The 15,675-nt window shown below is 38.7% G+C and overlaps 1 protein-coding gene across 4 annotated transcripts in view; it reads right to left on the bottom strand.

Annotated features, from left to right (window-relative positions):
• The window catches only part of rars2 (arginyl-tRNA synthetase 2, mitochondrial), a 63,603-nt gene that overhangs the window by 37,311 nt on the left and 10,617 nt on the right, over nucleotides 1-15,675 (bottom strand). For all 4 annotated transcript variants that reach the window (XM_072250018.1, XM_072250024.1, XM_072250009.1 and 1 more), the window contains exons 5-10: nucleotides 14,403-14,500; nucleotides 12,210-12,265; nucleotides 10,782-10,865; nucleotides 10,114-10,190; nucleotides 2,540-2,698; nucleotides 944-1,050 (exon numbers count right to left, since the gene is read on the bottom strand). In XM_072250018.1, coding sequence (XP_072106119.1) covers nucleotides 944-1,050; nucleotides 2,540-2,698; nucleotides 10,114-10,190; nucleotides 10,782-10,865; nucleotides 12,210-12,265; nucleotides 14,403-14,500 — 581 coding nt within the window. The remainder of the gene's footprint in view (nucleotides 1-943; nucleotides 1,051-2,539; nucleotides 2,699-10,113; nucleotides 10,191-10,781; nucleotides 10,866-12,209; nucleotides 12,266-14,402; nucleotides 14,501-15,675) is intronic.

The following is a 15,675-nucleotide window of genomic DNA, read 5'->3' as shown; positions in this document are numbered from 1 at the left end:
TCGGTACGGATCTGTACTCTATCATATTTTAACAGCACCTACAGATAATTATCACAAACTATATTCTCTGTGATTATGACCACAGTGCAGTATCACTGTTCTCTACAACCCACAGACTTTGACACAACTGATTTTATTAGCCTCCTCCACTATCTCTGTTATCATTTAGTTTCATGATTCCACTTGCAGAGTACATTTTCTTATTAATCTTTAACAAAGGCGACAAAGTAAGAACGACACCACTGCACTGTTAGGCCATCGCCCAATTAACCTTTCCCTATCTATCCACCAGGTTTTATTCTTGGATAAATATTTGCTCAGTTACATCCTTGACAACATAATCCAAAGACATAGTGGCAGTTTCCAAATGGAATCGAATCACAGCCTGTTCCTCTCTCCATACCTGTTCTGATCCCTCTCTGGCTTGTTGCAGTGATCTAATATGATCTCTTCATTAACCTGCAGTCTCTTTTAGGAAACACTTGGAAGACCCAAACCACAAATAGTACATCCTCACCAAAACATCTCTCAATTAGCTTTCCCAGAAATTGCTTTTGGTATTAAAATCTTTGGAGAAAAAAACCTGTGCATAAGAAAAAATCTAAGTTGACCTCAAAAGTACATTGTTGGTGAACTAAGATTAAAATGCCTCAGATGGATATGTTGAGATCTACACAGAAATTTCAACCTACTACCTCAATCAAGGCCTTTTCAGGTTTAAGCAACATTTTTGAGTTAGACTTTAAATGTATTCATTTGTTAAAATACAATAGCCATCAATCCTATAAAGTAGATCCTATCAAAAGATAGGTTCTGCTTAATAGAATAGAGGTTTATTTTATATTTTGAACCATGTACAGTATAATTTCAGCAGGCTCTAGTTTTGATTCAATTAATTTTACAAAGCTGTTTATAATATGCAACGATTACAGTCTAACCTTACTTTGTTTTCTTGAGCAGTCCTCTCTGATCAATCAGCTGCAGAAGTTCTTGTGATTTAACATGGTACAAGGATTCTCCAGAGTACTCATCAAAGTGCACACCAAGCCGCTTTTGGAACATACACATTTACAAATCAGATACAATTCAATGATTATTTTTATATTGAACCTTACAACAAAAATGTGTCACAATCCAGTTTAGATCAACAACAAAGTAACCTGCAGCAACATTTTTAAAAAAAAACACTGAACCACATTAATCAACGTTCAAATTCTGTTCAATGTTAACAGCTGATAACACTCAGCACATTCGTGAAGACAGAAACTGAGCTAGTTAATATTTCAGAGTTGGTGCGACACATAAAATGTTGGAGGAACTCAGCAGGCCAGGCAGCATCTATGGAGGGAAATGAACAGCCAAAACTATGGGTCAAGCTTTTCATCAGGACTGGAAAGAAAAAGGGAGATAGTTGGGATAAGGTGAGGGGGTTGGAGAAGGGCTAGAGAAAGGGACGATTGGTGATAGGTGGATCCATGTGAGAGGGGGATGGTTGGCAGGTGAGGGAGGGGAAGAGTGGGAATGAAGCGAATAGCTGGGTTGTGTCTCCCCTTATGGCTGGTGATGTTCTGTCAGAACCTCTGTTATCATTTAGGTCAGGTCAGAGTGTTCTCTATTGCATAGATGCCACCTGACTGACTGGGTTCTTCTAGCATTAACTATTTTCATTTCAGATGTCTGGCACATTTTGCTTTTGGGAGCAATGTTAGCTCACTTACATGACACCTTCATTTTTAAAAAAATTCATCAATTACTTAATAATAGAAGTTGATCTAATATTCAACATCTGAGAGGAAGTATTCTGCTCTGTAACTTGTGCGATCACAGTGCAGATATTAAGGACTCAGTCCGTGAATGACAGTGGCCAGAAAAAGTTGTCTCCTACATCTTTGGAATATGGATAGCTCCAAAAGGAGCAATTTAGAACCCATCTGTAAAAACATATTTTGTATGGAGTAAACTGGAAATTGGCCTAATACAATATTGTAAAAAACAATGAATTCCAAGTTAAACTATATATGGCTGCAACTACTTTATTTTGTTGTACATTTGGATTAACTTTTCTATTATATATTGCTGTGTATATTCATAACAACTTCTAACCAACTTTTTACACAATATACCACATGACAGCCTTTCTCATTCCCCCAATTCATAATATGTACAGGAAAGATACTTGTGCATTTAATCAATCCTATTTCTCTGCTTCCAAAATGCTGTCAATTTTGTGATCACAATAAGTAATCTCAAAGTAACATGTAATGATAGTGGGTTTAAGATCATCAATATACTGCATTCACTGGTTAAATAATCATTGGCCATTCAGGTCCTCTTTATGTGCAATGGAGTGGTAACTAGTGTAATTCCATACTAGTTGCTGTTTGCACATCTGCTGCACAAAATTCTCTAACTAGGAAACTAATTAGGCAATTTGTATATTAAGGCAACATTGAAGCCAACCTAAGCCAGTTTACTCCCCTTACGTTTGGGGTGACATGGGCGAAACTAATCATTTCCTTTCCGATTCGCAATTTCTCACCTGGTAAGTTTTCTCATATTCTTCAATGCTTATAGTCCTGAAGTGCTCCCATAATGCCGAGGTCTGTTTATCCCCATGTTCCAGCTTTCTGAAAAATTCTTGTGCTGCCTTTTGAATGTCATCACGGTCTTCTACTAATCTGTTCACTTCAACATACACCTGCAAGTTCAAAATTAACAGCTTAATGGTAATAAACTAGCTGAGTAGTTATAGTTCAATATTTAACCAACTACTACTGACAATTTAAGAGAACTTTGTACATGATAATTTTGAGTAACACACACAAAATGCTGTTGGAGCTCAGCAAGACAGGCAGGGGAAATAACCAGTCGCATTGAAACCCAAGGATCTCAGCTTAAATCATTGACTGTTTATTCTCCTCTGCAGATGTGCCTGACGTCGAGTTCCTCCAGCATTTTGTGTGTTGCTCAGGATTCCCAGTATTCTTCAGGATCTCTTCTGTAGATGGCAATTTCTCTCTTTTGTGCACTAAGCCATTTTAAACTACTACAACATTAATTTCTTTGATCTAAAAAGGTAGCATTTCCTACTTCTGCATCCTCCAGTAAGTCACTTCCTATCTAATTAACAAAAGATTGCAGGCTGGGGTTAAAGAAATGTTTACTAATTCATTGCTCTGGTACTCCGTACCTTTGTTACCAAATTTACATCCTCCCCTTGTTACTGCATCTGATTAAATCAAACATTTTACCATCTCTAGAGCATATTGGGCTCCCCTCACAGAAAACTACAATAACTACATAATATTGCAGTTTTAGTAAAACAAAATCAACCCAGCAGCATTATGGGAAAGGATTAAAAGAAGGGCACTTTTCATATGAGAAGATATTAAGGCACGATCAATGGCCTGTCGGAGTTGCAGATGTTTAGAAGCATCTTAACATACAAGTGAGGGTCAAGAGGTAGAAAGGTTTTGGGAACATTTTTGAATTTAGGGCCTTGGGAACTGTAGGAGCAGGAAATGGGAGGAGTAGATATCAGCAGGGACAGAGGGCTACTGTAGGTTACAGATTAATGGAAGGATGGATGTGATTTCAGATATGAATAGACCATGGAGGGAGGTGGAAAACTCTAAAATCAGGCAGTTATTCAATTTGAAGTCTGCAAACAAAGGATGATGAGTGATTGGAATTTAGTAACATGCAATGGTTCTGAATGAGCTCAGATTTACAAGCTGTATAGGGAAGGCCCATCAGAGTGCACTACAAAGATATAGATGGGGATTTCAGTGATAACAATCAGCAACGAAGTCAGCCCAAATGGAATGGGGAAAATATCCAAAAATTAACCTACTGTTATCCTTAGACTTATTGCCGTATTAAGTACAAAGATGCTGCTGGGACTTGAAAGCCTGAGTTATAGAGAAGGTTGAACAGGTTAGGACTTTCCTCCCTGGAGAACAAGGGAGTGAGGGGAGTTCTTAAAGAGGTATACAAAATTTCGTGGGGTATAGTTTGGGTATAAAAATTCAAGGTTTTTCCCCTGAGATTAGACTAGACTAGAGCTGGAGGTCATAGGTTTAGGGTGAAAGGTGAGACATTATGGGGAACTTCTTCACCCAAGGATGTTGTGCATGTGGAATGAACTGCTAGTTAAAGAGGTAAATATGGGTTCAATTGCAACATCTAAGAGAAATTTGGATAGGTACATCGATAATGAGGATATGAAGGGCTATGGTCTGGGTGCAAGTTGATAGGACTAAACGGAAAAACAGATCAGCACAGACTAGGTGGGCCAAAAGGCCCGTATCTGAGCTATAGTGCTCTATGATTCTATAGTTTCCATTTTGAATCACTTACACCTCTTCCAATCAAATGTACTGCTTTCAGGCCTCACAATGTGGTTTCCTCTATATTGGAGAAAACTTTTGCACTGTTCCAACTAAATGTAACCCAAGCCCAAGGAATAGCATCTTATCTTCTGACTAGACACTACAGCCCATGTAACTCGACATTAAGTTCAATAATTTCAGACAATCTCCAGAGTTTGAATTAGAAATGGCGTAAATATTTTCATCTTTCTCTTTTGATTTCCAGCATCTTGTTCTCACTGTTACAGCTTTTGCTTTTTAAACTCTTATCACAGATCCTGATGAAGGGTCTTGGCCCAAAACATCGACTGTTTATTCCCAGATGTTGCTAGGGCTGCTGAAATCCCCCAGCATTTTGTGTGCATTGCTCCTAAGTTGTCACTCATTTCCTGATATTTCCATCTACCCTCCAGACAGATCATTTGCTGTCACCATTCTTTCTCAACAGGAACTGTCACATCGTACAGTTCCTGTTACTGAGGCTTTACAAGGAATTGGTCAGACCACACTTGAAGTACTGTGAACTGTTTTGGGACCTTATCTAAGAAAGGACATGCTGGCACTGGAGAGGGTCCAGAGGAGGTTCACAAGAATGATCCCAGGAATTAAAGCGCTAATGTATGAGGAGCATTTGATGATTAGGGCCTGTAGTTGCTGAAGTAAGGGGACGGGGATTTCATTGAAACCTCTCAAATATTGAAAGGCCTAAATAGAGTGGGTGGAGAGGATGTTTCCAAAGGTGGGGGGAGTCTGGGACCAGAGGGCACAGCCTCTGAATACATGGATCCCTTCAGAGTGGAGATGATTAGGTACAGCTCAAGTGGCATCTATAAATTCACCAATGACACCATGTTTCTTTGCAGATTCTCAGATCCTGTACATGAGGCGTACAGGACCACAACCTTGCACTCAACATCAGTAAGACCAAAGAATTGATTGTGGGAGGAGAAGTCAAGGTAACAACAGCCCAGTCCTCATTAGCAGTAGAAAAGGTGAGCAGCTTCAAATTCCTGGGCATCAACATCTCTGAAGATCTATTCTGGATCCAACATACTGATGCAATCACAAAAAAGGTACACCAGTGGCTTTACTTCATTAGGAGTCTGAGGAGGATTGCTATTTCACCAAAGACATTAGCAAGTTTCTACTGATAAACTGAATGCTAAAAGGGTTGGACAGAGTAGATGTGAAAAGGCTGTTTCCCTTGGTGGGTGAGTCCAGGACAAGAGACCACTGTCTTAGAATTAGAGGGTACCCATTTAAAACAGAGATGAGAAATTTTTTTTTCCAGCCAGAGGGTCGTGGATTTATGGAATTCGTTGCCATGTACAGCTGTGGAGGCCCGATCATTGAGGGTGTTTAAGGAGGAGATTGACAGGTATCCAATTAGTCAGGGTATCAAGGGATATAGGGAAAAAGCCAGAAATTGGAACTAGATGGGAGAACAGTTTAGCTCATGGTGGAGTGGCGGAGCAGACTCGATGGGCCAAATGGCCTACTTCCACTCCTTTGTCCTGTGATCTTGTGAAAAAACCGAGCAGAGCATTCTGACAGGTTGCATCCCCACCTGGAGGCTCCAATGTGTAGGATCAATGGAGAATGCAGACATTGATGATGGGTGCCACCTTGAGCCAGATTCAGCCAGCTCCATCACAGGCACAAACCTACCCCCCACTGAGGACATCTTCAAAAGACCATGCCTCAAGGTGACACCCATCATTAAGGACACTCTCTTCTGGGACATGCCCTCTTCTTGTTAAGAACGATTAAGAAAGAAAGATCAACTCTATTTTTCACATGTACATCAAAACATTCAATGAAATATGTCATTCTGTATCAAATCAACCACGATTGTACTGGGGGCAGCTTGCAAGGGTCGCCAAACGTCCAGTGCCAACATACCCTGCCCACAACTTACTAACCCTAAACATACCGTACATCTTTGGAATGTTGGAGGAAACCACAGCACCTAGAGAAAACTCCTGTGTTCACAGCAATAACATACATGTTTTTTGCAGGCAGTGGTGGGAATTGAACACCAATTGGTGATTGCTGGCGGTTAAAGTGATTGTGCTACTCGCTGTGCTACTCGCTAGACTACTGTGCTGCCTCAGAATGCACATTCAAGAATTTCAGAAGAGCTTCTTGCCTTCCACCATCAGACTTCAGAATGGTCCATGAATAATACCTCACTACTCCTCTTTTGCATTATTTTTTTAAACCAATTTTTTATGTGTTTCTACAATAGAACTACAGAAAAAAAACAATCAACAAAATGAAGATTTATACAGTGCAAAACAAACAAGTCCAATATATAATTCATAACAATAAAAAAAGCACCCAAAATAAAATCACGTAAGATTAGTATCCACCCTAACCTCCCACTGAAAAAAAAACCCAGGCCAACCATTCCTGTGTATAAAAGAAAAATAAATTAATCGGAGCATTCAACCCCACACAGCTGTAAATATATACCAGAAAAAAAAGTATAATGCCAACTACCAAAACTATAATGTAATTCACAACAAAAACCGTAAAATTTACAGGAAAAAAAAGCTGAAAGTAAGGGATTGTAGTATACAAAAAAAAGGATAAACTTAACCTAAAGGGGAGTTATGAAAATATTCAAGAAAAGGTCCCCACACCTTATGAAACTTTATGTCCGAACTTTTGAATTATTTATTTTCTTTTTGTTGTAACTTACAATAATTCTTTAATGTCTTGTATTGTCCTGCTGCCACAAAATAACGCATTTATAACACATGTCGGGGATAATAAAACTGGCTCTGAATTCTCCATTCAAGAGTCCTAGGGGTTCACTTACTGAATACATTTGACAGATTAAAGGAATCAAAAATTTATGGGATTAGTACAGGTCAGTGGTTGGTCAGCCAAGATCTTAATAAATACTGAGGGGAAAATGGCTTCTACTTTTATTCATAAATTTATTTAACTATATCTCTGCCACACGCAGCCCTACCATTCAACAATGTGCAGAGGATATTCATTAGGATGCTACCTGGGATATATATTTGTCAGCTCCATCTTGGGTACTAGCCTACAAAGTACCCAGGATGTCTTTGAGGAGTGGTGTCTCAGAAAGGCAGCATCCATTATGAAGGACCCCCAGCACCCAAGACATGCCCTTTTCTCATTGTTACCATCAAGAGGGAGGTACAGAAGCCTGAAGGCACACACTCAGCGATTCAGGAACAGCTTCTTCCCCTCTGCCATCCGATTTCTGAATGGACATTGAACCCTTGGACACTACCTCACTTTTTAAATATATATCATTTCTGTCTTTGCACTATTTTTTAATCTATTCAATATACATATACTATAATTTATTTATTTACTTTTCTATATTATATATTGCTTTGAACTGCTGCTGCTAAGTTAACAAATTTCACAACACATGCCAGTGATAATAAACCTGAATCTGATTCTGGATGGAGCATTTCAGTGAGGAGGAGACACTAGGTCTGTTTTTCCCTGGGGCAGAGGAGGTTGAGGGAAGTGCCTGGTACAAGTGCATAAAATTATGAGGGGGGTGCAGAGATGGGGGAGATGGTAGCTAGGGCTTTACCCTTTGGAGAGAAGGAGGATGAGAGGAGACATGATAGAGGTGTACAAGATAATAAGAGGAATAGATAGAGTGGATAGCCAGCGCCTCTTCCCCAGGGCACCACTGCTCAATACAAAAGGACATGGCTTTAAGGTAAGGGGTGGGAAGTTCAAGGGGGAAATTAGAGGAAAGTTTTTTACTCAGAGAGTGGTTGGTGCGTGGAATGCACTGCCTGAGTCAGTGGTGGAGGCAGATACACTAGTGAAGTTTAACAGACTACTAGACAGGTATATGGAGGAATTTAAGGTGGGGCCTTATATGGAAGGCAGGGTTTGAGGGTCGACCAACATTGTGGGCTGAAGGGCCTGTACTGTGCTGTACTATTCTATGTTCTGTGGTAGGAAAGTTTTCCACAATGGAGTGGACAGGTTTATGATATCGAGAAAGAGGTTTAGAGTGGATCTGAGGAGGATGTTTCTCTACTCTGATGGTTGGAGTCTAGAATACAGTGCCTCAGGGCATAAAGACAGTACAGCCTGTCACAGCTATTACCCTCAAGCTTCACCAATAACAATTATTTCTCTAGTTCATTACCAGAGTCACTTTCAATGGGAGGGATTAGGGGTAAATAACAGCTAAATGAAAGCTTATCCTACCAATAAAAACTTCGACACTTTCTTCTGAACAGATGAACCTTTAGACAAAAATGATCGTCTATGCTATGGCTGAAAGTGAACTCCCAGCCCATCCTTTTAACAAAATATTCAAATGATAAACTGATTTGGATTCATGTTTCTGCTGGTTTGGGTCAGAAACATTCTTATTTTCCAAATTTACTAAGCTAACAATTTGAAAGATATTGGATCCAAAACAATGAAAGTGCATTTCTGAGAAGAAAATCCGTATGTATGTGTTACTCTAACCAAATTCCCTGGCATGATAAGTTTAACGTTGCTTCCCAAAATTTATCCCACTGAACAGTTAAGTCGATTTAGCAGCTGATTACTCGTTGGGTGAGAATGTCGCCAGGAGTCGGGGCAGGTGAGTAGGATGTCATAGGGCAGGGTCAACATTTGGGTATAGTTGTGCAAATAATCAGTGATCTGTGCCTGCAAAAAAATCATCTACCCTGAGGCCACAGGTGTACCTGATATTTTGAGATCTGGTCACAGGATGCACATCTTTAGGAAGAGAAAGAAACATTTCTGATACTTCTGGCATACAAACACTGATCAAAGTTTTTTGCTCAAAAGGGTATTAAAAAGGGTTTAGATATCTTGGCCTCCAAGAGCATCTATTAAAAAAAAAGAGCATACTCATACTCTGAGCCTGCTATGCTGAGGGATTGAAGGCGGACAAAGGTGTTAAAATTACCCCCCTTTTGCCCATATGCCCCTTATACATGGCCATCAGGGTTCTACACCCTATTTTCTACCCCACAGTATAAAACATATCTACCCACTTTAAATACAATGAAATAGTATGCGGTTATCTCATTCTTGTTGATGACACAGTTATTAGTTTTTTGCTCTTCCCACAGGTTATCTATTGTTGATTGTTTAATGCCATTCTCTAATGCAGGGGTCCCCAACCTTTCTTGCACCGCGGACTGGTTTAATATTGACAATATTCTTGCTGATCGGCCGACGGGAGTGCGAGTGTTCAAGTTCAACAGTGCATGACAGGGAATGAGGAAAGGTGCAGCTGATTCTCATCGTTTCATATCGCCAAATCATATCGTTTCCTCGCGGCCCGGTAGCACATGCTTTGTGGCCCGGTACCAGTCCGTGGCCTGGTGGTTGGGGACCACTGCTCTAGTGTACACACTTCCCCACTATGTTCTTAATTAAGGAGGCACAGTACCAACTTCTTGATGCACAACTCTACCTTCAGTTTTGAATGGTCTTTTTGGATGAGTTGAGTAGGCAAATGACCTTTGTGCATCTAACCCTTTCAGTAATACAGGAGCACATCTGCGTTAGAAATAAGAACGGTGGTAATACTACAATATTCTAATTCACCTCCAAACCTTATTTATGCTTGTTTGCAATTTTATATATTCAACTTCTGGAGAAATGCTATAAAGATTTTTTGCATTGAAAATAATCACTAAGCTTACTGAAAATAATATTGCTCTTCTGTAAATCTATGTTCACATTTTTTTACAATTTTACTGACCTCAAAAAGGTGCTGCAAGGGATTTGCTTTAAGCTTTTCTTCTGAACCAAACAACTGAAATCCTGCTCCAAGTAATCCTGAATCAAGGAACAAAGAATTGAGTTATTATGTTTTGGAAATACCACAATCATGGTGCAAAGCAACATAGTGAGCTGAAAATACCCCAATTACCTGTAATTTGGACCTCACATTCAAACAAACTAGATTGTAAGCAACATGGATTATCAGAGTTCTATTAGTTGTGTTAGCTACTTCACAAGGAAAGCTGAACTGTTATCCATGACTTCGATCAGTTCAAGATTCAATATTGTTTAATGCCATTTCCAGTACACAAGTGTAAAGGAGAACAGAAGAATTGTACTCTGGATCCAATGCAGCACAAAAAAACCCACAGTAAGATAAAGAACACAATAATTTTTTTAAAAACCTGTTGCTACTGTTACCAACACAAGATAAGAGCACTTTAGAAAAAATGAATATTTGCAACCCGTCATCAAAGCTAGTCATCATCCTACTTTAAGGAAAATGAGGGTATGGTAATGAAGCAGAATTGCCCATCTCCTATTATTATCACACAATTAATTCAAATACTGTACAAACTTATCTTTGAAGAGGACAAATATGGGTTGAAATAAATACATAATCTCTTCCATACACATGGAACTTACCAAACTGCAAGCCCCAGTCACCAAGGTAGTTCATCCTGATCACATCATTGCCTAAAGCCTGCTTTAGGTTGGCTATGAAGTTACCTAAAAAAAACCCCACAATCTAATTATACATCTAGTACTGTTACATAATGACATATTTAAATTAATATTGAAATATTGTTTTTATAGCTGTTAATTAAAGATCAAATTTGAAGTATATAATTTTCCCTCCTCACCCATGAGGTAGAAAGTGCACTTGTCCATAGCTGCCATGTGGCAGATTCTGGCAATGGTATTACAAGGTCGAAGCTTCCAACCTTGCATTTAGGCTATGAATGCATTAGCTATGCTGACACTCTACAGCACTGTAAAGAGAATGCTATGCAGTCTAAGATTCTCATAGTATTTTTACTGATGTTTATCACTCAATCAGCACCCAAAAGAAAAAAAAAGCAGAGGAAAAAAAACATGGCTTAATCTACTTCAGCAAACATGAAGAGAAAACTTGCTAGAACAGTTCAACTCTAAGGATTTACACATAATAAATAAAAGGAAACTGAAAAATTAGGTTGGCATCAGGCCAACACCAGAGCTTCTAAACAGTTGTACACATCTAAAGTAAATCAGATTGTAAACTATGTTGGTATGACACTAATAGCACTTTTTTTTCCAAATCAAAAAAATGCAGATGTTCAAAATCTGAAATAAAAATAAAAGATGCTGAACATCAGAAACCTTAAAATCTTTCTCTCTGTGTAAGATTTTATTCTCATTAACATATTTCAGCATTAGCGGTTTAAGCAGTTTATATTGTGTAGGTATAATCTGGAAGCAAAAATGGAATTTAAATTTACATTTGGTTACAGTTTAGAATTGATGATTTAAGTGCTAATACTTTTATTTTTAAAAAAGTAATTTTAGGGCATTCTTGTAATTCCCTCATATTTGTACAATAATACAAGTTGTATGGGCCTTATATTTTCACCTTGTCATTCTTTCATCATTCATTCTGTCAGGATAGTAGTGTGATGCAGCAGTTAAATTACTGGACAAGAAATCCAGGAGTCTGGACTAACAATTCAAAAACCCAAACTGAAATCCTGTCAGGCAACAGTGGAAGTTAAATGCACTTAATATTCTGGGATCTAAAAAGTTATTGTTAATGACATCACAAAACCAGATTTTGTGAAAATATACATCTGGCCTTCCAACATCCTCAGGAAGGGAATTGCCACCCTTATCCTGTAATGCCCTATATGACAATGTGGTTGATTCTTAAATATGCTCTGAAACAGCCTGGCAAGCCATTCATTTCAAGAATGAGCTAGAAATGGGCAATAAATGCTGTCCTTGCAAGTGTTGTCTAGATCCCAAAAAATTATCTTTTTAAAAAAAACCGACGTTGATAGCTTAGATTAATTGCAGCAAAGGACACAAAACACTTACCTATAATTGTGGAACGCAAATGCCCTACATGAAATTTTTTCGCAATATTTGGTGAACTATGTGGAATAAAAGGAGAAAAATTGTTACCATTGCTCAGTCTTCCCTCCAAGATTGGAAGACCTGTCATAAACTGTACAAGATACATCAGTTTAAATGATAAATATTCTCTTTCATACTCTCACTTTCTGCAATACCTTCAAGTTAGATATTTTTTACAAAAATATTTAAGTAATTTTTCTCACATATTGGAGGCTGACCTGTTAGATACTATTACGAGTACGAATCCTTCGATCAAGGGTTCTATTGGAAGAATTTATAATTTATTATTACAATGGGATAAGCATCCTTTAAGATTAAACAGGATTGGGAAAAGGAACTCAATTTGACTTCTATGACGGAGGATTGGATGCGGATTTTGAAGTTGGTTAACTCTTCTTCAATTTGTGCTAGCCATTCATTGATTCAATTTAAAATTGTACATTGTTATCATTTGACGAAGGAGAGACTTTCTAAAATCTTTTCTAATGTTGATAGTCATTGTGATAGATGTAAAACTGAGTTAGCTACACTCACACATATGTTTTGGTCTTGCTCTATATTGGAACAGTTCTGGAAGTCGGCTTTTTCAACAATTTCTAAAGCACTTAAAATTAATCTACAACCTAACAAATTAACTGTGCTTTTTGGAATAATTCTTCAAAATATTCATGGTATTTCTGCGTATGACCAACGTTATTGTATTTGTTACATTGATAGCTAGGAGGGCCATCCTGTTGAAGTGGAAGGATACACCAGCTCCCACTTTGTCACAATGGTTCTATCAAATGATGCTATGTCTTAGTTTGGAGAAAATTAGAAGTCGACCCTTTGAACTTTTATTTGATTTTGAGAAAAGATGGGGCTCATTTGCTCATTACTATCATTTGAGCTAATTGATAGATTTTTTCCACAATCTAATTGTAAATTTTTTGGTATATTTTCTTTTGTTGCTGGCGGTTTGCTGTTTATTTTTAGAAGCTTTTTGTATGACGCATGGCACTTTTTCTGCTTAGTAGGTTTTTTTTTGTTATCAAATTTTTTTCCAATCTTTAAGATGATGTCTTTTTTGAGACATTGTAAGTGTTGTTACTTCAATGTACTCGTGTTATTTCTTTTGTATAATATAACAATAAAAAGATTTGAAAAGCAAAGATACACCACAGTTTAATGCGATACGTCGCTTACCTGACTTTTATCCAGCCCACTTGTGACCAAGAGTTGTATGAGGCACAGAGAAAAATGGCTCTCATCATTAAAGGTCAATTATGTCAGTACCGGGGCACTGCCACAGGCGTTCGTGTACAAATGATTCATCAGTGACCTCACCTACACCTTTGGTACTGACATGAGATCGTGCACAATTGTAGTCTGTAGACTCTCAGATTGTCAACTAGTTTGTGCCTACATGCAGCAAGATCTGGATAACTACTAGGGAGTTGCCCTGAAGTAGAAGGTAATATTTGTCATATGTGATAGGCAGAAAAAGAAGATCAAAAAGAAGAGACCAGCTATCCATCTCCCTTTGAAATTCACAGGCAGCCCTAGCGCCAGATCCCGCAGCATCAAAACTGTTGTTCACTATCTACACAAAGCTGAACTTGAGCAGTCAAATGAACATTAAGGCTACAGGGAAGCAGGTTAAAGCTGGTTATCCTGTATCGTATGGCTCACATCCTGACTCCTTGAAGTCTCTACACTAGGTTAGATTTTAGGAAGGAATTTGGAATAATGTACATCTGAATTTAAATGGCAAAAGCTGGACATCAGCCAAGTGAAAATAATATGGTCTTTATATAGGTGGTGTACTTTTATTAATTCTTTCTCCAACTTCCCTTTGATAAATTAAGACAACACTCTACATTTTGAACTAATTCACATTTTGTTGAACCTCTCAGTTGACCAGATCTTACTGTCCAAGCTTGTTTAGTCTGACATATAGTTCACATGATTATTGGTATTGTTCTGGACTGCTTTTGTCGTACCTTCAACCAGACTGCATTATAAGAAATCAACCTTTAGTTATTGTTGGCAAAAACATCTTTCATAAAGCCAAATGAACATTAATGAAAGGACTTGAAAGGATCAAAAAAAACAAACTTAAATAAAAATAAGAATTTGACTGTAATTTATGTATTCGCTGTGGCAGGCACTTACCTAAACTCCACTATAACTCGGCCACAGGGATAATCACGAAAGAGTTCACTCACTATTCCATATTTTGAACCCTTCTTAAAGACTTCTTGCAGAACAATCTGTTAAGTTTCAAAATAAACATAAAAGAACACTGTAATATACAAACAGAGTGCTTCATTCGCAATCAAGCGTGCACAAAAATGCCCAATGATTATGCTTCCAAACACAGTGAAAGAACCTTAGAAAGTAATACCCCCCATCGTCGTTATATGCGTCTTCAGACTATGCAGATTCACAGTTATGCAAGGAACCTATTTCTACCAACCTCTCGTAATATGCGTCCAAAATTCACAGTTATGCGAGGAGCACTGCCTTCCCGCCAATACAAATCACATGCACACACCTTACAGTCTCACTGTTGGGACGAGAAGCACTGCTTTCCCGCCAATACAAGTCAGGTGCGCCCGCCTCACAATCTCTCTCCCGCCACTCTTACACTGGTTTTGGCAAGGTGTGGATGCGTGATCTTAAACTTTTGTTGGTTTTACCTACAGTGCAGCGATTTTGTGCTTGAAATATTTAATTATGCCTCCTAAGCGTTCGATATCATGTCCTGGGCCATCAGCCGAGCGGCAGAGAACCGCTTTAACACTTGAAAAAAAGTTGGAAATTATAAACAGTGCGGCATCAGCTGAAGGTAACAGCTCTGGGACGCTACTGTTGGGAACAGAATCTTGCCTTTAAAGTTCTTTTGTTGCTTGACAGTGTGCCAGCCCATCCTAAACATTTGGACAGCATTGATCCTAACATAACAATGTGTTTCCTGCCGCTTAACACAACATCGCTGATTCAACCACTCGACTGGTGTGATCCACATTCAAGGCGTACGTTTTTTTTTTATGGCGAACTATCTCTCAGATGCTGCAAGCAACAGACGATTTTGAAAATCCCGGGAGTTTACCAACAGTGAGGGAATGGTGGAAGCCGGAACACTTGGCACAAACGGAGATGGACATGAACCCAAGTTTAGAACAGAGTCAGCATTTCAGTCGATCCCTCCCGTCAACCCTTCTTCCCTACAGGCAAATTTATGCTGAAAAACAAAATACTGCCAAGCAAACAACCCTCACCACTTTCTTCAAATCGGTGTCATCTCCTGCTGCCGGCAGTTCTAAGAGTTCTGTGAGTGTTCCTTCACCCCTTGCTGTGCTTGATATTATCCTGATGACCACAACCATCCACCTTATCCGTGTAAAGCTGCCCAACACCACAACAACCACTCATCTCCCGGAGC

This window comes from Mobula birostris, chromosome 2 (assembly GCF_030028105.1).
Source record: "Mobula birostris isolate sMobBir1 chromosome 2, sMobBir1.hap1, whole genome shotgun sequence".
NCBI classification, from domain to species: Eukaryota; Metazoa; Chordata; class Chondrichthyes; order Myliobatiformes; family Myliobatidae; genus Mobula; species Mobula birostris.
Note: the sequence above shows the minus strand (reverse complement) of the source record. Positions and strands in the feature narration are given on the sequence as shown.